Source organism: Sturnira hondurensis, unplaced genomic scaffold (assembly GCF_014824575.4).
Source record: "Sturnira hondurensis isolate 20B ecotype Veracruz unplaced genomic scaffold, ASM1482457v3 Scaffold0000256, whole genome shotgun sequence".
Taxonomy (NCBI): domain Eukaryota; kingdom Metazoa; phylum Chordata; class Mammalia; order Chiroptera; family Phyllostomidae; genus Sturnira; species Sturnira hondurensis.
The window spans coordinates 2,691,268-2,711,591 of record NW_028072887.1 but is presented as its reverse complement, the minus strand read 5'-3'; the positions used below and the strand labels follow the sequence as shown (position 1 = coordinate 2,711,591).

The following is a 20,324-nucleotide window of genomic DNA, read 5'->3' as shown; positions in this document are numbered from 1 at the left end:
ATTAATATAAACATTTTGTTGTATGTCTTTTTTTAGTAGTTTATTTTTGTTGTATTTTCCCTTACAACTTATCTCTTATACACTCTTTCACATCCACACACCACCTTCCCCCTACATGCTGTATGTCTTAGAGTGTCTTTACTTGACTCATTATACTATACATAACATATACACCAATGTATATACATTTAACTTTTTAATACTAAAATGGCATACTATATTGTGTTTGTAGAACCACAGAGGGAGACACGGCAGATATCCCCTTACAAGACAAGGGAAGCAACTAAGAAACAACAGGATGGAGAAAAAAATGGAGAGGATGGGTGAAAAAGATGAAGTGGATTAAGAAATACAAATTGCCAGTTATAACAGTCATGGGAGTACAGAATAGGAAATATAGTTAATAATACTGTAGTAACTACGTATTATTATTAGTGTTAGATGGGTATTAGTCTTATCAGTGTGACCATTTTGCAAGGTATATTAGTATCTAATCACTATGTTGTACACCTGAAACTAATAAAATAATGTATGTCAACTGTAATAGAAAAATACATTTGAAATAACTGAAACAAAAACAGAAATTCCCTTTTCTCACTGCAATTAAATAGCATCTGACCTTATGCCAGGATAAATGGCTACCTGTCATATTTCTTCTTATTCCCACCAACTTTACAAATCTGTTTCTAATCTTTGAATCTCACTTCACCCCAAGGTGGTCAAGTAAGGGTGCCCAGTGGTGGGTTTGGTGTCAGCAAAACAGAAGGAAGCAAAAGAGGATGAACCCCTGGGACCTTCAGTTCCCTGCTGCTGCTCTCCCAGCTTTACACCATCTCTCACCACTGTGTGAGGATCTATCTGGCTTCTCACATTAAGATCTTAGTCATGCCCAATTCCTACGAAGAACAATCAGAATCTAGATTTTGCTGAAATGAAGTTGTTTTTATAGAATTGTGAGCAAACCCAAATACCCAATGTCAACAATCACTTTTAACCCTGTTTCTCTACAGCATCTATGTGAACAAGAAAATGTCAAGGATCTCTAAGGAATTTTTCTTAACCTTCATTTAGTACTAAGTGTTTTTAAGTCAGGATTTAAAAAAATTCCTGCTTACCTATACACCAACAATTCATATAATCTTTAAGAATCATAGTATATAAAAGACTGTGATTTACTCATTACTAAAGTATCAAACTAGAAACTACAAAAATTCATAAATTTATATCTGATTATCAGACTAACTAATAACACATGACATTTAATGGACACCCACTTATGCAGAACCCAGACTCAGTATACAGTTATAAAATTAGCTGAAATTCTTGACCATCTGGAACTTATTATCCTACAGCATAGAGAGAAAAAAAGCAAAAGTGACAAATGGAAACACACATGTAACACAATACCAGTGAAAAGATTCTTAGAATGATAAGACCTAAAGCTGACTGATGACTTTAGAGATACACAGAACTTTACTTCTAGAATTAATCTTCATGGATGCAAATAAATAGGTCAGGTAATAAAAAAATTTTAACCCAGAATTCTGAACTTCATTCGTACAGTTTTAGCTTTTACTCAAATTAACAAAATAACTGACAACCACTCTTTTAGTGAAGTATTATTTACAAAAACATAAGCAAACCTTTCCACTCTAACAGTGAGGTCCTCAGCAGGTCTCTGATTTGAACAGCCACTGGGCTCCTGAGATGGCATGGCATCTGATCTTTCTCCTCCTTAAATTATCAGATATAAAAAAATAAGAAAAATATTGCACTTAATGCCAACTTCTAAAAGGTATGAATCTTTTGGGTGATAACATTGTTAATCTTGTTTCTTAAACATTACATATTTTCCCTAATGGACCAGGAGATAAGAAATGAGCAATAGTATTATCAATAAGAAATAAGAATACCCCGACAGCAGGTCTGAGCAGCTTGGGCAGCGGCCAAGCAATCCAGGTCTATGAAGGCTCTGGCAGTGCCTCAGCCTTCAGGCACCCAACATACGCCCACCTGCATCTCCCTACTGCCACAATGCCCAAGAGGGAGGTCAGCTCTGTGAAGGGGCAGCGAAGGAGGAACCCAAGAGAATGGTGAGGGTGTCGGCTAGGCCTGCTCCTGCATAAGTGAAAACCAGGACAAAAAAGGCGGCAGGAAAGGATAAATCTGCAGACAAAAAAGTGCAAACAAAAGGGAAAAAGGGAGCCAAGGGAAAACAGGCTGGGGTGGCTAGCCAGGAACCTAAAGATGATCTACCTCTGGAAAACAGAGAAACAAAAAACAAGGAGAGTCTACCCTCAGATGAAGCAAGAGAAAAGGAAGCCAAGCCTGATTATTATCATATAGCATGTCTTATCAGTGGTCCCCGTCTCTCTTCTACAATCCAGCATATTTTATCAACTATTTTGTAAATGCAAGTTTTTAAGTAGTTCTAGAAATATTTTTAATAAGGACATAATTCCACCTCATCCCATTCTTTTTAAGTGTAAATGCTTTTTTAAGAAGTGGAATCGCCCTGGCTGGTGTAGCTCAGCGGACTGAACGCAGGCCTGCAAACCAGAAGATAGCGGTTTGATTCCCAGTCAGGGCACATGCCTAGGATGCAGGTCAATTTCCAGCAGGGGATGCACAACAGGCGACCATACATTGATATTTCTCTCCCTCTCTCTTTCCCTTCCCCTCTAAAGATAAATAAATAAAATCTTAAAAAAAAAAAGAAGTGGAATCATTTACATATTGTTCATTTTTTGGTACAACCAGAAAATAGTGGCATCTTAAATATGAGAGGCTTTAACTTTGATCGTCTTGGGTGTCAGCTTAACATCTCACATGGGGATAGTTTTATACCCTATAATACAAACCATACTAAATAGCAATTTGGAGTCAGTTGTGCATTTATTATATCCTGAACATTTTAAATTACTTTATTCTCATGTTTCTGGTAGAAATGTTTCCAAAAGAAAACCAGCCCTTAATTTTGGCTCTCCCTGTCGAAGTTCTGTGCATTCTGTAACATCTTTGATGTGGCAGTCCAGTTCTCCTAGTAACTATGTTAATTTGCTGTGAAAAACTGAAAATTCAATTATGTAGTATATATTATCTTAAACTGTGAATTAGTCCAACTTTGATGTCAGGTGTATCAACATTTGCAGATATCAGGACCTGATACTCTATTAAGGAAAATTAGTCTCCAAATTTTAAGCTGGAAAGTCAAGAGAATAACTTCAGAAAAGAATCAAAACTACATGACTTAACATTTTTGGTCGATATGTTAAGAAGTGTTTACAAATTGAAATGTCTGTGTTCTTATTCTCAAAACAACCGATAAACTCTCACTTATGAAAAAATAAATAAATACATAAGGTAGTTACCCAGTTGAGGGCCACCAAGGTAAAACATGAAGCAATACTGATCTGACACAAGTGGATACAATAAAGGTGGAATAAGTGGGACTAGATGTAGGTAGACTTTTACTCTAGAGCTATGCTGTCCAATGATCTGTGGTATCCAGTACAGCAGCCACAAGCCTCATGTGGCTAATGAGCACTTGAAACAAGATTATGCACGTGAGGGTCTAAATTTTTAATTGTATTTAACTTTAAGTAAAATAGCCACCTGTGGCTGTGGCTACAGTATTCAACAGAGATGCTCTAAAGGCCAAGTTTGATCCTGGATATTGCTTTAGATTTACATTGACAATGGATGCTTCTGTATACCAGAGTGATTCCTTAGAGAAGCTTTTTGTATGTATCTACACTAGTAATCTTTTTTAAAAAAGATTTTATTTATTTTTAGAGAGAAGAGAAGGGAGGAAGGAAAAAAAGGACAAAACTTTGATGTGCAAGAGAAACATCAACTGGTTGCCTCTCGCATGCCCACAACTGGGGGCCTGGTGTGCAACCCAGGCACGTGCCCTGACAAAGAATCCAATGGGTGACCTTTTGGTTTGCAAAAGGCCAACCCAACGCCCAACCCACTGAGCCACACCAGTCAGGGCTCTACACTAGTATTCCTTTAAGAATTTCCTGAAAGACAGAATTTTGTCCTGGCCTATTACAGAAGATAGCTACAGTCTGGCACTTCCTTATAGAGCCTCTACCATTTCCTTCATTACCACTCACCACCAACTTGTTACTTCTTTCATTTTTGATCATTGAAGACTATGGAGCAGTAAAGTCTGGGTTCAAGTCCCATCCTGTCACTTGAGTAAGTTACCTAATCTCTCTGTGTCTCATCATATGTAAAATGGGGGTGGTTATCTCCTAGAGTTGTTTTGAGAAACATGTTAATATAAATTAAATGCTTAGCCTTTTACTAAGATTGGAACATAATGTTTTAGTTATTATAGCCATTTTGGAAATACTAGAATTACTTAGTAGAGCCGATGCTACACATCTCTTCCTACCTCTGCATTCACTTAGGTAGCTTGGTATCAGCCACAATAGAAGTATTTTATACCTTGGAAATTAGCAAATACTACAAATAAAGGCATTCCCTTGCCCAAAGGCCTCTTGTTAAATATTTACTAGCACACTGCTGAATACAATCCTTGCATAAGCTAATAAGCTATTTTGTTCATAAAGTTATGTGTATATTCTACATTTTCAAGTCATTTATAAAATGCCAAAGACAGAGAACTCTGTAACATACCATTAGAAATCCCCCACTATATGACACGCATTCATTTTTCTTTCAGTCATAAGTCCACATAACTATATTATTACACAGCACTTTTGTTCAGCTTGTCCTCTAAAAGTTTTGTTAGCCTTGGCTGGTGTGGCTCAGTGGATTGAGTGTCAGCCTGTGAACCAAAGGACTGCTGGCTCAATTCCCAGTCAGGACACATGCCTGGGTTGCAAGTCAGGGCCCCAGTGGGGGGTGTGCAAGAGTCAACCACACTGAAGTTTCTCTCCCTCTCTTTCTCCTTGCCTTCCCTTCTCTCTAAAAATAAATAAAATCTGAGCCCTGGCTGCTATAGCTCAGTGGATTGAGCGTGGGCCTGCAAACCAGACGATCGCGGTTCAATTCCCAGTCAGGGCACATGCCTGGGTTGCAGGCCAGTTCCCAGCAAGGGACTCATGAGAAGCAACCACACATTGGTGTTTCTCTCCTTCTCTCCTTCCTTTCCCCTCTAAGATAAATAAATAAAATCTTTTAAAAAATAAATAAATAAATAAATAAAAATAAATAAAATCTTTAAAAAAATTAAAGTTTTGTTAAATTATTTGCTATTATCAAGACATGACTATCTTTAGCATTCATTTTATTTACTAAAGAAAATTTACTAATTTCCTACTGAACACACACTTACAATGGTTTGACTTACAGTTTTTAGATTTTATGATGGTAAAAAAGCAATATACATTCAGCCAAAACCATATTTTGAATTTTGATATTTTTCTGAACTAGTGATATGCGGTAAGGCACTTTCCCATGATTCTGGGCAGCAGCTGCCAGCTGGAGCTCCCAGTCAGAATGCAACCACATGGGTACACAAGTGATACTCTACACTGTACCCTGTTACCAGTGTTTTTTTGATACTATGTTCTGAGCACACTTAAGGCAGGCTAGGCTAGGCTATGTTGTTTGATAGGTTACATGTATTAAGCACATTTTTAACTTATATTTTTAACTTAAGGATTTACCAGGACACAACCCCACTGTAAGCCAAGGAGCATCTGTATTCAAAAGGCAATGAGAAATTTTGGAAATTATAAATACCCGAGTAAATGTAAAAGATAACTATTCTGCTGTACACCTAATGGACTACATTCATAATAGAGTTCCCCAGTCCTAACTGCATCTAGAATTTAAGTGATCTATGTATGTAAAACCTTAAAATGAGACTTCTAAGAAGGGACCTGATAGCTGTACTTCAAATATTCAAAAAACTGTTACTTGAAACTCCATAAGTAGCATTCAAGTTAATGCAAAATTGTAGGGCATCAAGTTTTGGCTCAAGATAAGGAAGAACTTTTCTAAAAATTAGGGCTTCGACAACTGAATAGGCTTCTTAGGCAAGATAATGACCCTCCTGTAATTAAATGTACTCAAATAGAGGCTTAATGATTAACCAGGATGATAGACTGGAATCATCTTTTAGGATACTAACTTTCTAACTTTTTGCATCTAACCCTATGTTGACTAATACAAAGCTATAGTACTCCAAACTACTCTGACCACGATCCCTAATATACATATAAAATTTCTTTTGCCTTTTCCGTCAGTCCCTCTTCAGTCACACCTCTTATTTCTACAAGCTCTATTTTACAATTATCTTTTCATTTTAATTTAAAAAATACAAATATTAACCTCAAATGTGTCTAGTAGTTGAAGGGTCATCACGGAACATGTATAAAGGGCCCATGGACAAAGCCAAAGAGCAGCAGGATAGAGGGCAGAAGGTGGGGGTGGCTGGGGCAGGGGAAAGTGGTGGTTGGGTAAATGGAGACAACTGTACTTGAACAACAATAAAAATATTTTTAGTTTTTAAATACAAAACAATTACAAATACATTAGTTCATTTGGGCCTTTCAAAATTCTCTGGCTGGGAAGACATTTAGAAACCACTGAGTATCATAATGACAATCCCTAAACCATAGCACAGTAGTACAAATTACAAATCAACTATTCTGGACTGTTGCCTATTTGGGTTTGAAGGGCATATTCACTGACTTTATCCTCTTCTGCCACTAAATGACAAACATGTATTTAAGACAACCCTTAAATTTTAAGTTAAATGAATGTGGTGGGAGAAAATACAATATTTTTTAAAGGATAGTAATCCATGGCTTTTAAAATGAAGTGAAGAAAGAATTCTATTGTACCCAAAAGATTCACTGAAAACTACCTGTTGCAGAATCCAACTTTGTATCAGAAGTGGGTGGTGTCTCACAAAGCTCTCCATTTCCACACAGAGAATTTTCAGAAGTGTTGTTACGTTCAAATGAGTTGGATGGAGTAGAGACTGAACTTTCTGATTCGCTGCTATTTGCCACTGATGATTCACCTTTTAATGAGTGCATCTAAGGAGAAAACACATTGAAATTTAATTAACAGCTAAGAATCTAAATTTACTATGGCAGATGAGACAAAATATGAAAAAGTCAAATTATCTACTTTCTAAGTAGATAAATCTGAAATATATAATCCTAAATATGACATCATCATCTTACGTAATTCTACTGTAAGTTGAACAAAAGCATAAAAAGATTTTAAGATTTTAAAAGTACAATGTTGCTTTTCCTTCAAATTACAATTCAAGGGGGAAAGTTATAAGCTACAATAATGCTATTGTAGTTATGCTATAATGCATAACTTCATAATGCAGTCCAGGAAGAGAGTATTGACTACTCTCTTTTCAAATTTAATGGCCTGGCAGATTCCTGAATATACAGAGCAGTTCCAAAAACATTCTAATGTCAAGTTCCTGGCTAATCATTTTCACGTTTATGCAAAGAACAATTCTGTTCCTTCCCACCTGCCGGACTTTGTGAATTCTTGTAACAAGTTCATCTGCAGAAACACTTCCAGCTATTACTTCCAAGGGAATTCCACTATCTCCAATGAAGAAACTTGATGGAACACACACTACAGGATCTGTACAGTTTAATTAAGTCCAACAATTCATGGGAAACAAAGGATAGTTTTATGAAACACTACTAGCAACAAAGCAAAATAAATCATCTTTGTGAATTTCACAAAATAATCCGCTAACATGTCTACAAAATAATTTCAATTACTGCATGTGAAATGGGAACTGATTTATTATTTATCTGTACTGTAAATCTGAGTGGAAAACATCTACTGCATTCCCCTCTATCATAACTTTTACATTCATATTGAGTCGTCAGCTACTTCTAACATGCCAATCAAACTTTCTAGATGCTCATAATAAAAAAACTTCCCATGATTCCATTTGCTACAACGTACTGTCTGAAAGGACACTTAGCAGTATAAAGTTCCCATAAATAAGAATGCATGAGTTTGTAAATACAAATGATTGATTTCTAAAAGTCATAAATTAAACTAAAGAAAAGTAAATCCTCAAACAAAATATATATAAAAAACTGATTCTTTGTTGAAAGGATACAGATTTGTGAGAACTGTAGGCAGGCTTCACTGTAAAACAAAATCAAACAGAAAAATTGCTAGATGAATGCAAGTGTTAACCAAATACTGAGCTGTTTTTATAAAAATTTACTGTACCAATTGCAAGCATTTTTCTGAAACTACTAGTTCCTTTCATAGCCATCAACTGGTAGGAGAAAAATATAATTCTTACTTCAAGACCTTTTTTTGTTTTATAATTTTCAAATTAAAAGAACTCACTCTTGCAACCCACAAACTGGTGGGTGGATCTGGTGACTAAAATTCAAGTATCTGTCATGCTGCTTCCTCAGCAGCAAGTACACACGACTACAGTATTTTGTAACAAGATATTTATGCCTATGACTTACCTGTATAAGCAATAATGCCTGAAAATAACAAAGGATTCAAAACAACCTAAATATTCACCAATAAAAACTAATTATGCAATCATAAAGAGAAAAATGGTACAAAGAAGTATGTCAAACTTTTTTTTGCTAAAAGAGAAAAGGAAAACAAATATAAATACATTTCCTTGATTTGGTTGCCTCCAGAGAAGAGAACTGGATGGTTAAGAATAGGGATAGAAAAGAGATTTTCGCCCTGGCTGGTGTGGCTTCACGCATTGAGTGCAGGCCTGTGAACCAAAGGGCCACTGGTTCAATTCCCAGTCACAATGGGTTGCAGGCCAGGTCCCCCGTTCAGGGCATGCAAGAGTCAACCACACATTGCTGTTTCTCTCCCTCTCTTTCTCCTTCTCTTCCCCCGCAAAAATAAATAAATAAATAATTTTTAAAAAGAGATTTTATACTATAAAGAAAGAGACATTAAGCAATGCAAATGAGTAATTCCAAAAATTAATGCTTCCAAGAACTAGAAATTTGTTTCATTTTTTCTGAATATAAAACATGATTATCATAAAAACATAACATGAAAATATTTTTTAAATTACCAAGAACCCTACTTTCTCAGAAATAACCACTGTAGACTTCTGATGCATGTCCTACCAATTTATTTTCAATGGAGGTTATCTCCATAAATAAATATACACTAAAATGTTCCTAAAACATTAGGTAATTTCATTATTGTATAATAAGTAGAATTAACTTCTCATAATTTTTTAAAGATTTTATTTATTTTTAGAGAGAGGGGGAGAGAGAAGAGAGGGAGAGAAACATCAGTTTGTGGTTGCCTCTTGAGCTCCACCCCACTGGGGACCTGGCCTGCAACCAAGGCATGTGTCCTGTCTGGGAATTGAACTGGTGACTCTGGTTCACAGGCTGGCACTGAGCCACACCAGCCAGGGCCACTCCTCATAATTTAAAAGACACTCTAATTCTATCAGCAGGCACTCCATAGTGAAATAAACATCAACCATCACTATGTGATGCAGGCATCCCTCCATCTGCTAAGAGAAACGTTTTTAAAAATGCTAATTAAATACGTCTGTATATAGTCTCAAGAATGCTGAAATTTGTATTTCTTCCACATTTCCAATAAAGCCCTACATTCCTCCTGCCATTACTAATTCTCAAATATGCTTCTGGAAGAGAATTAACAAATAATTGACATAATATACATTAAAATGATAGATTCTTGTTAGAAAACTATTACAGCTCAATAAACATATAGTTCAGTAACTATTCTTGTGAAACAGACTGCACTATAATTTACTTTGTGAAGTTTCTATTAATACTGAAATTTTTAGATAAGTTTCTAAACCTACAGGTAAATTTCTGAACATTTTAATCTTGAAAGTTTTCAAGTATTATTCAGCCAGATATTATTAATATCAAGAAGACAGAAAAACCAGTTTGTAATTATTAATGAATTAATGTTTCTAGGAATTGATCAGTGATGGCTGCTGCTATCATCAAGAAGAGTAACAGGGCATTATGGGCCTTCTAATGGAAGATGCACCACCATCTGCAGGGATATCAAACTCATTTTCATCTGGGTCCACATCAGCCTCATGGTTGCCTTCAAAGGGCCGAATGTAATTTTAGGACTGTATAAGTGTAACTACTCCTTAACTAGGGGCAAGGTGCTCAGGGCTGCTGCTGGGTAGAAAAACAAGGTGCCAGGCCAGATAAAACAAGGTGGAGGGCTGGATTTGGACGTGAATCCAACTGTCAGAGGAATAGAGGACAGAGGAACAAACTAAATGATACAACAGGGCTGCGGTCTACAAAATCCATACTGGAGGAAACTATGGTATCTTCAAAAAATATACAGCAAACAAAGAGACAGAAAGAGATACAGAGGTGAAGCCTATAGACTAAAAGACTTAAGAAAGATCACTACATCACAATGTGTGAAACCTGATGGATCCTGAACCAAACAAACTAACAAATTAAATTAATAATAAAACTGACTCTGATAATATAATTGAAAATCTGAATGCTGGGTGGATATCTGGTATTAAGGAATTATTGTTTTTGAAGTATTCCAGTTATGTTAAAAAACTAAGTATCTTTATCATTCCGAGATATACTAAAATATTCATAGATGAAGTGATACAACGGTTGAGGTTTGTTTCAAAATTATATGGGATGAGTGGAAATGGGCGGGGGTATAGATGACAAAAGGCTGATCATGCACTGATAAGCACTAAAGGAGCAGACAAGTACACAGGGGTTTATTACACTCTTCAGTTACTTTTTACATATTTGAGATTTTCTATAAAAAAATTTTAAGGTGGGGAGGTGGGATGCATTAATGAATAAAATAGCTTTGTGGATAGCAGGTACTAGGAGGACCTATAAATGTCCTTATTCCTATTAAACACCTCCACTCCCCAAAATAGGATTCAAAAGAGTGGTCAACCTTTCAGAGATATTCAATATATGATTCACAGTTACTTCCAAGTTCTTAGAAGCTAAGGATCAGTTTTTTTGTATTCCTGCTTGGTAGACTAGGAGAACTTAAGTTTTTCAGTAAGATATAATGATAAATTTGGAAAACAGTCATAACAATTTAAGACCCCAATATACTTTAGACAAAAATCAATATTTTTATAGTCTAAAAGCATCACAATAAATCACAACCAAAAAACATAGTTACAATGTTTTTTAAAAATGAAAGATTAAAACACAAGCAAACCTTTTGGTATCAATTTTAATAGCAACAAAACTGTTTGAAGATGCTTCTGTCACTTTCTCATCTTCCCAACTTGCAGCCATCTGTGTAGATTGCTCATCATCACCTATAAAAGATTTCAAGGACTCTTATCATGAGGCCAGTATCTGCTGATTTTTTCCCTGGAAACTGCAAATATAATATAATACCACAAATACTATTTTCTATCAAGTTTAAAAACTGAATTTTTCCGTAAAACCATAAGTGTGACTATATGTATTAATAAAAAGTAGTAAAATACAAAATACTGCCATTTAGATTATACAAAGCATTTTCTAAAAGAAAACATCCAAATAGTATCCACAATAATTAGAAATTGCATGTACAAATGTGTAGTAACTTTCTGACTTTCCAACATATGATTTTAGATATAAATGTACAACATTCCTTCTTTATGTAGCACCTTCCTGTTGAGTTCAATGTCCTCCACAACATTTACTCTGCAGAATTCCTCCAAGGTAGATATAAGCAGGTATAATTCTGTTTACAGTCTTGGACTTGCTTTTTCTTATTAGTATGCTAACCATAAAAGTTATGCTGACCCCAAACTAATCTATGGTAATAGAATTAAGTATAATGGCTAACTGGGTAGAGGTGCTAATGATTGGGAAAGAGCATGAAGGAACCTTCTGGGCTGCTGGAAATGTTTATATCTCATTTGGATGACATTATACAGGTGTACTCATTTGTAAAAATTCATCCACGTGTTCACTTAATATACAGGGTCCAGCAGAAGGCCCTTGCGTGTGGTTGGTAGGGTACATGAATGTCTCGCATGAGACAGACAACAATTTGAACATTTCACCTAAAACATCATAATATACACATTTGTTATATCGTACACATTTGATTTTCCTTACTTATTAAATAATTATTAAATATTATACAATGTATTAGAGGTGTTACTTGTGCTGGACTCTGTATTTCATTTTACATATTGTAAGTCATACTTCAATGACAAAATTTTTAAAAGTTGTATCTACTGCCCTAACTGGTATGGCTTAGTGGGTTGGCTATCCACCGCAAAACCCTGAAGTCGAGGTTTCCTGGTTCAATTCCCTTACTGGGCCACATCCCAAGGTGGGGGCATATGAAAGGCAACTGACTGATGTTTCTCTCATGCACTGATGTTTCTATCTTTCTCCCTCTGCCCCACTCTCTATAAATAAATAAGTAAAATAATTTTTAAGTTAAAAATAGTTATACCTATCAAGAAATTGTTCCCACTTTAGACCTATAATGTCCACAACTTGGCATCACTACTTAGTAGTGAAGAGAGGGAAACACATCTGAGTAAGTCACTAAAAAATATTTCTGAGGTTAGCAGAGCTAAGCATTTTCTCAAAGGTGAGTAACCTTTGCCAATTTACAGATGAAAAAAGTTTTCAGGCCACATTTTTCATTTTACAAAAATGAGATTATTCTATACTTACTCTTTTGTTAGCTGCTTTACCCCCCGTAACTCCCCCCAACCCTGCCCCTAGCCAATTTAATCCATACTTAGCCTTCCCCATCTCAGTTATCTGTTCATTGAACTCCATCCTTTTACTCTAAGGCCAAAAACCTTAGTTTCCCTTGACTTCAGTTGACTCTATCTCCAAAATACAGTTGACCTTTGAACAACACAGGGTTGAGGAACCAATCCCCCATACAGTGAAAAATCTTCATATTACTTTTAACTCTACATATTTATTGAAAAAAATCTAAGTATAAAGGGACCTGTGCTGTTCAAGGGTCAACTGTATACCCAGAATATATCTTACCACTTTCACTACTACTACCCTGATTTATGCTTACCACATCTATCTAGATGATTGCAACAGCCTCCTAACTTGTCTCCGTTCTCAGTGTATTTTATTTATTTATTTTTTAAAAGAAATTTAAAAAACATTTTTATTTATTTATCTTTAGAGGGGAGGGGAAGGGAAGGAGAGAGGGAGAGAAATGTAAACGTATGGTTGCCTCTTGTGGGTCCCCTGCTGGGAACTCACCTGCAACCCAGGCATGTGCCCTGACTAGGAATCAAACCACGGTCCTTTGGTTTGCGGGCCTGCACTCAATCCACTGAGCTACACCAACCAGGGCCTTTTTTTAAAAAAATAAGATTTTATTTATCTTATTTTTAGAGAGTGGAGAAGGGAAGACTACAGGGAGAGAAACATCAAAGTGAGAGAAGCATCAATGAGTTGCCTCTCCTACTTGCCTCAATTGGGACTGAACCAGCAACTCAGACCATGTGCCCTGACCAGGAGTGAGGAATGGAACCGGCGTTCTTCCACTTTGTGGAATAATATCCAACCAACTGAGCCACACTGGTGACAACACTCAGTCTATTCCTAACACAGCAACTTTCCTTAAGCTCTCAGGTCTCATCAATCCTCTGCTCAAAATCCTACAATGGCTCCCTAGCCAAAGTCCTTACAAAGGTCCAATTGCCTCTATTTTCTTTTACTTTCTTGCTATTCCTTTCTCTTCTATTCTTCAAATTATGAAAGACATTCATTTAAAGGTCTTTGTACCTGTTGTTTCCCCTGCCTGGAATGTTCTTCTGTAAATGCTTGCTCAAATATTGTTTTCTCAATAAAGCTTTTCACCACTCTAAAATGATCCAACCTTCAAATATTCCCAAAGGTTCCTTATTTCCTGCATTTTTTCCCGTTAATATTTACAACCTTTTAATAGAGTACGTTTTCACTTGTTCTGTTTACTGTTTATTGTCTGTATCTTCCATTGAATGCAGGCTGCAGAAGGGCAAGGATTGTTTTCCTCTTTACTTAGTGATATGTAATAACTCAAATGTCCAGAACAAAACCTGGCATAAGCAGGTGGCATATATATAGCAGGCTCTCAATAATTATTTTGTGGAATGAATAGTTAAGTTTTTGATATAGTATGACTAATGCTGCACATTTGAGTGTATTTTGTGGGAGATGAGATCCAGGAATATCAGGAATAGGGGCTTGAGAAATCTGGGGAAAAATAAACGGACTTTAATGCATCCACAGACTAAAACCAAAAAGAGTGCCTATCAGCAGACTCCTAGATGTTGAAAAGTATCATCTTTCTGAGCACCTCTTAAGGCATTAAGGGCTGCAGAGAGATGTAAAATTCTCAATCAATGACAAGAATATCAACCTTAAAAATAGCTGCATGGGAACACTGTTACTACAAACATTTCTTAGAGAAGATTGTGAGGCATCAGGGATACTTTCTATTCATTACTTCATACATTTCGCTATTATACTCCACATTTATTCTGTGCTAGGCTTTGGACTATAGACTAAATATAAAACAAATGAGACACTGCCCTCAGTGGAGATTAAAATGTAATGGTACAGAAAAAAGTACTTGGTTAGTAACAAGTGCTGTGGAAAAAGAACAGAACTATGAGAGAAAATTAGACTTTTTTAGACTGGTCAGAAGCTCTCTGTGTGGTGAAATTCAAGGTTAGACCTAAGGGATAAGAAAGTTGAGCTATGCCAAGAGCCAGAAGAGCTCACTGAGGAAAAGAAATTCAGGTATAGGGAAAGGCCTATGTGACTGGTAGTGTCATGAATAATAGGAACACAAGACAGGTTGAGACTGAAGATTTGAGTCACAAACCACCTGGGTGGTGCCATTTACTTAGATGTAGAACACTGGGGGAGTTTAGGCAGTAATTTACTTTTAGGCTTTAGAATCCTGAGGGATCCAAGTAGGGGATTTCAAGTAGGTAGCTGCAAGTACGGATCTCCTACTTCTGAGGTCTGTACTTTGCACTCTCTCACCTATGTTGTACCATGCAGTTAGAGTCCCAGATGTCACATCCCCCCAAACAATGTCTGTCCATGACTCAGTCTAGTGGCAGTAGCAGCTGCAAGGCCAAGAGGTGCAAGATTGGAATTGCTTAACTGGGTGAGAGCTATCTTAACACTACTGAGTGGAATTATTAGTGCCAACTTCAGTATCTTTAGTTCCTTTGTTTTTTTTTTAAGATTGTATTTGTTTATCTTTAGAGGGGAAGGAGAGAGGGAGAGAAATATCAATGTATGGTTGCCTCTGGTGTGTCCCTTGCTGGGAACTGGCCTGCAACCCAGGCATGTGCCCTGACTGGGAATCGAACCGCGGTCCTTTGGTTTGCAGGCCTGCGCTCAATCCATTGAGCTACACCAGCCAGGGTAGTTTCTTAGTTTTAACCAAATTATGAACTATGCTATGGAGATCTTAGGTGTGCCTAAGATTTTAGGAAAAAACACTGTCTCCTTGGTGGTCTCAACAGTATGCAAAGTAAAGGTACTTAAAGAGAACATTACAAGCTCAGAAGCAAAGAACTGCAGACCCTAGTACAGCAGGCAATTCAAACCTAGAAAACCTCCACTGGTCAAAACTTAAAGGTGTTTAGGGTGTATTTAATCAAAAAAGGCAGTAAAAAGTGTCTGTCAAGGAAATGTTAGCCCACTAGCAACACTAGTCAGTGAACTGACACCTTACTTTCAGGATCCTTATCAGATTTATTCTTCTTCCCATGAACACAATCAAATCTTTTTCAGTTTTCTTTCTTTCAATTTACATATAGTAATAAAGTAATCTACAATACTTTGAAAATCCTTGTTAATTTGTTGGCTGAACTAGTAATAATCTTTCTAGTCTCCTAACATCAATCCTACAATATTCTTTAATTCATCTGTGAAAAGTTCGCTAAATGTAAACAACTTACCTAAAATATTTCCCACTGGTGTAGTTATGTGAACCAAAGTTACTCTATGACCACTCCTACCACTCCTAAAAAGCTATAAAGGTATCTTTTTAATTTTCTACTGAGTTAGTATATTATTGTTGAGGTCTCAGATCTAAGAAAATCATGAGTCCTGGCTGATGCTTCAGAGTTATAAACGAAGGAACAAGTGTTGCAGTTTTATGACATTATTGTCTACAAATTCCTACGGTGACACTAATCTTACCTTTTCTTGGAGATAACTCCCTAAAACACTAGAAAAGGCAACAGTATTCTGAAGGGGTCAAGGGACAACCTGAAAGATAGCTAACAGTCTTCCTACAAACATTCAACCAAATCATTAATATTCTAAAAGCAAAGAATACATGCGTATCATTAAAAGTTAATTGAAGAATGTGCACATACGTACAAAGCCCCAAAGACCTATAACTTTATTTCACTATTGTAATAATTAGCACTACTGTTTTCCAAATGTTTGTTAATTAAATCTAGCATTAGTTCTTGCAAATTAACTGGTTAGCCCAAGAGTGCCTTCTAGGAACATTTGGACGCCATCAATTGTGGTTTTTGTTTAAAAACATGACTACCATTACCCTTTTCTGATTTCAATAATGACATAAAGTCTACAATTGTTCTGTTTTTCATAAGAAACAAACACTTCTTTTTAAGCAGCTAAAAAAAAAATTGGTGGAGACAAGATGTAAATCCTGTTTTGTGATCCTGGTGCTTGTCATTTAACCACTCTGGACATAAGTTTCCTCGTCTATAAAATGTAGATGATAAATCCTGTTCTATCTTCCACAAGAATCAACTGAGATTTTATGTGAAAGACACAACTTAAAATGTCATAAAACCACTATATATTTGTTCTATTTTTAAAATTTATTTTAATTGTTGTTCAAGTAGTTTCTGTCTTTTACTCCCATCCTAGCACTCCCATGCAGTGTTCCCCACCTCCCTCTCATTTCCACCCCCCTTAGTTTTTGTCCATGTGTCCTCTATACTTGTTCCTGTGTATATATTCTTAATAAGCATAGTATTTATCATTTTATTTTCCTTTTTAATCTTTTCTTACAGTATTACAGCAATTACTTATGTATGTGAAATAAAAACTGTAAAACCATAATATGAACTACTCAAACTCTTCAAAATTAAAAGCTTTAGAATAATTATAAATGTCAAATTTAATGTTAATTAAAACTCAATTTCAGCAACTTGTTCTCACCACAGTGCATAAAGTGAGAGCTATTATGTAGTCTCCCAAGAGTTATGAGTTAATGAATAAGCCGTTATTAAACACATATAGTTGAAATAATGCACTTCAAATTAACAGTAATCAAAAACACTGATTTGGTTCCTGTAAAAAGAATCAGCAAACCCATAGAGGCATAGGTTTACTGTAAATCTAGAACATTACAGTAATTAAATAGGAGAGTAATAAAATACGGAGCACAGTAACCCAGAGAAACCCAGGGAAAATGAGTTAATACACGTTCTAGAAATTGTAGATATTAGACCAGGAAAACAAAAAGAACCAAGGACGAACGTCTACTTCTTTTAAACAAATGGTTTTTAAAAATCAACTTGTAACAAGTAATTATTTCACATTGGAACCTTCCCCACTACTGTTAAAAATATCAAACCTATATAGACCTCAACACTCTTACGTTTCAGCAAGGTAAAAACGCCAGTAACATCAGGTCCGTCTTTGTTGCTTACCGATGACACAGCTTTATTCCTCACAGCCCACAACTAATTACCAACCCAACTGCCTGGTTAATGGCCTGCCATTTCCCCACATAAACACCAGAGCTACCCACGGGCGTCAGGGCATCCGAAGTGGGCCCTTGGGGACAGAGAGCTCTATGGGGGCACAGGGAGAGCTGCGGGGGGTCTGTCTACGCCGACTCCTCTGAAGGCGCGGGAGAAAGGCTCGGCTGGGAGCAGTAGGGCTGGGCGACCAGGGCCAGGGCGACGAGGGGCCTGTTCGTCGCGTCACCTGGCCTCAGGCAGAGAGGGGTCCGCGAGACTCCACGCGCTCTGAGGGTGAGGCTGGGACGGTACCCCCAGCCCGGGCGGTGGGGGACAGGCGCTAACAAGGTGGCGACGGTCAGACCCTGGGGGGCCCTAGAGCAGGAAGTAGGCCAGAGAGGGTATTTGGCCGTATCTCCGCCGCCGCCCCCTTCACCTGCCACGAACACCACGAAGACGGCTCCGCTCCTCTTGGCCGACGCGATGGCGGCCGGAATGGCGCCCTGGAACCACAGCATTGCTCCTCACGGGTCTACGCTGTCACTGAAGTGTTGTCCGTGCGGTCTTTAAGTTGACCGCACCCTCCTCTTCGTCGGACCCCAAGGCTCCCCGCAGCCCCAACTGTTCCGCCCCCTGCCTCCTGCTACGCACGAACGCGCAAACCCGTCAGCCGCCTCAGGGGACAGAGCGCGCCGCGTCACGTGACGCCACACGTCGCGGTCGGCTAGGAGCCCCGTTGCCTTGTCTCTTTGGCAATTTGGTGCGTGCGCGCGCCCGCTAGGCCGTGAATTCTGTCACGGAAGTAGAAGGAGGCAATGGAAGGATGACTAATCCCCTGTGGCCAGTGTGTGCGGCGCCTTCGTGAGGCATTCTGGGAATTGTAGTCGTCTTGGGCTTGTTCTCCTGATAGAGGAAGATGTAACTGATTTCCGGGCTCCGCTAAGCGGGCAGCAGTGAGAGCCACTTCAGTATCTATGACGGGGAAGAGAGAAAGGGCAGTCATCCGGAGCTGCTGTGGTCTTACCCCTGAGGCCTTACGTGTGGAGGACGTGGTCCCCGGAGATATAATCCCCTCTTCGAGTTGGAACCCTGCTTAGTAGGGGACGATGTGATTCTCTATTACGATCAGTGGTCACTGTGTGAGTCTCAGGGTTGGGAGTCTCAGGATGGAACTAAATGGGCTTTGTAGGGATTTAGAGAGGTTTTGATTACTATTGAACCTTATCATCCCAATCTTGAAGAAAAGACAGGATATGAAAGCCACAGCAGTCACCTTCTGTAACACCACACAGCCCATGTACCTAAGGGAAGGTATCCGTAGACTGTAAACTTGTACTAGTCATTGACTAGAGATCATTACAGAACTTCATAACACTGCTGAAGTGTTATGAAGCAGCTACTTCATAGCTGCTTTCTAAAGCAACTCAAAAACAGAGAGTAATGATTTGATTTATTTTCCAGCATTATAGATTCTACATCAATTAAATTAGCAGTACAATTTGATAATCTTTGCAGGATTAAGGCAGTACTACATCTGAAAATACCGCTTTCTTGCAAATGTTTAACCTAAAAATAGCTAACATAATGCATTCCAATTTTTATTTACTTTTTTTCCAATCAGGACTTTCATATAGTGTTATTGTAAATAAACATAATACTGATTAGAGACAGTTGCTGCTTATAAAGGACACCATTCCTCAAGAAGAATTAGAGTTGATCTTCAACATCAACTTTTTAAGTGGATTTCTTATAATTTGATCAACCTATAAATTCTTTCAGTAGAGCAATGATTTTAATTATTTCTATTGTTAGAATTAAATATTATAGGAATCGTTCAAAGCCTTTCTTTCATCAAATATTTATTGCTCTCATACTGAGGTAGGCATTGTACCTGACATTGACAGGGAGGTGAGGTGATCAAACAAAAGCCCTGCTTTTATGACTTTAGACTGTTCTGAAGAGAAAGGCAGACATTGAACAAGTGATTGTGAGTGATGATGAATGCCGTAAAAGGGGTAGTTTTGAGTGCTTCAGAGGTGTGATGATGTGACCAAACATGGATAGCAGGGTTTGGAGAAGCCTTTCTGAGAAAATGACATGCCAGGAGAAATCTAGCTAGGTGAAAGAGAAGACTGTTCCAGGTGGAGGAAACTGCAATGTAAAGGCTGTGAAGCAAATGAGAACAGTACACTTGAAAAACTAAAAAATGTACAGTGCAGCTAGAACATAGAAAGGGAGTGTAGTGGAAATGAGGCTTGGAAGTTCAGCAAGGATTTGGAAGTCATGTTAAATGTTGCAGACATTTTTCTAAAAATTGTGGATAGCCATTGGAGAATTTTAAAAAGAGGAGTTATACATAAGACTTATGTTTTTAATATGCAGCTATGCTGCAATTTAAATGGATTGCACTGGAAGTGGAATGGGTGAATATGAAGAGACTGGTTAAGAGGCTATTCATGTATAATGGAGATGGAGCTGTGGATACTTTTGATATTTTGGAAGCAGATCCAACAGGTTTTGTTTGTTGATTAGGTATGGAATTTGAGGAAGGGGTAGTCAAGAAGAGATCTGGAGCTTTTGTTTTGAAAAACCATACAGAAGGTGGCACTGAGAGGGAGGGAACATTAAAGGA

The 20,324-nt window shown here is 37.5% G+C and overlaps 1 protein-coding gene and 1 pseudogene across 1 annotated transcript in view; one reads left to right on the top strand and one right to left on the bottom strand.

The window, feature by feature from the left end:
- The window catches only part of UBXN4 (UBX domain protein 4), a 43,985-nt gene extending 25,625 nt beyond the window's left edge, over positions 1 to 18,360 (bottom strand). Inside the window, exons 1-6 of the mRNA XM_037027913.1 lie at positions 18,129 to 18,360; positions 11,191 to 11,293; positions 8,093 to 8,121; positions 7,481 to 7,599; positions 6,851 to 7,025; positions 1,644 to 1,734 (exon numbers count right to left, since the gene is read on the bottom strand). Coding sequence (XP_036883808.1) covers positions 1,644 to 1,734; positions 6,851 to 7,025; positions 7,481 to 7,599; positions 8,093 to 8,121; positions 11,191 to 11,293; positions 18,129 to 18,210 — 599 coding nt within the window. The 5' untranslated portion in view covers positions 18,211 to 18,360. The remainder of the gene's footprint in view (positions 1 to 1,643; positions 1,735 to 6,850; positions 7,026 to 7,480; positions 7,600 to 8,092; positions 8,122 to 11,190; positions 11,294 to 18,128) is intronic.
- LOC118974385 (non-histone chromosomal protein HMG-14-like) lies at positions 1,741 to 2,475 on the top strand (annotated as a pseudogene).
- Positions 18,361 to 20,324: the final 1,964 nt, after the last annotated feature.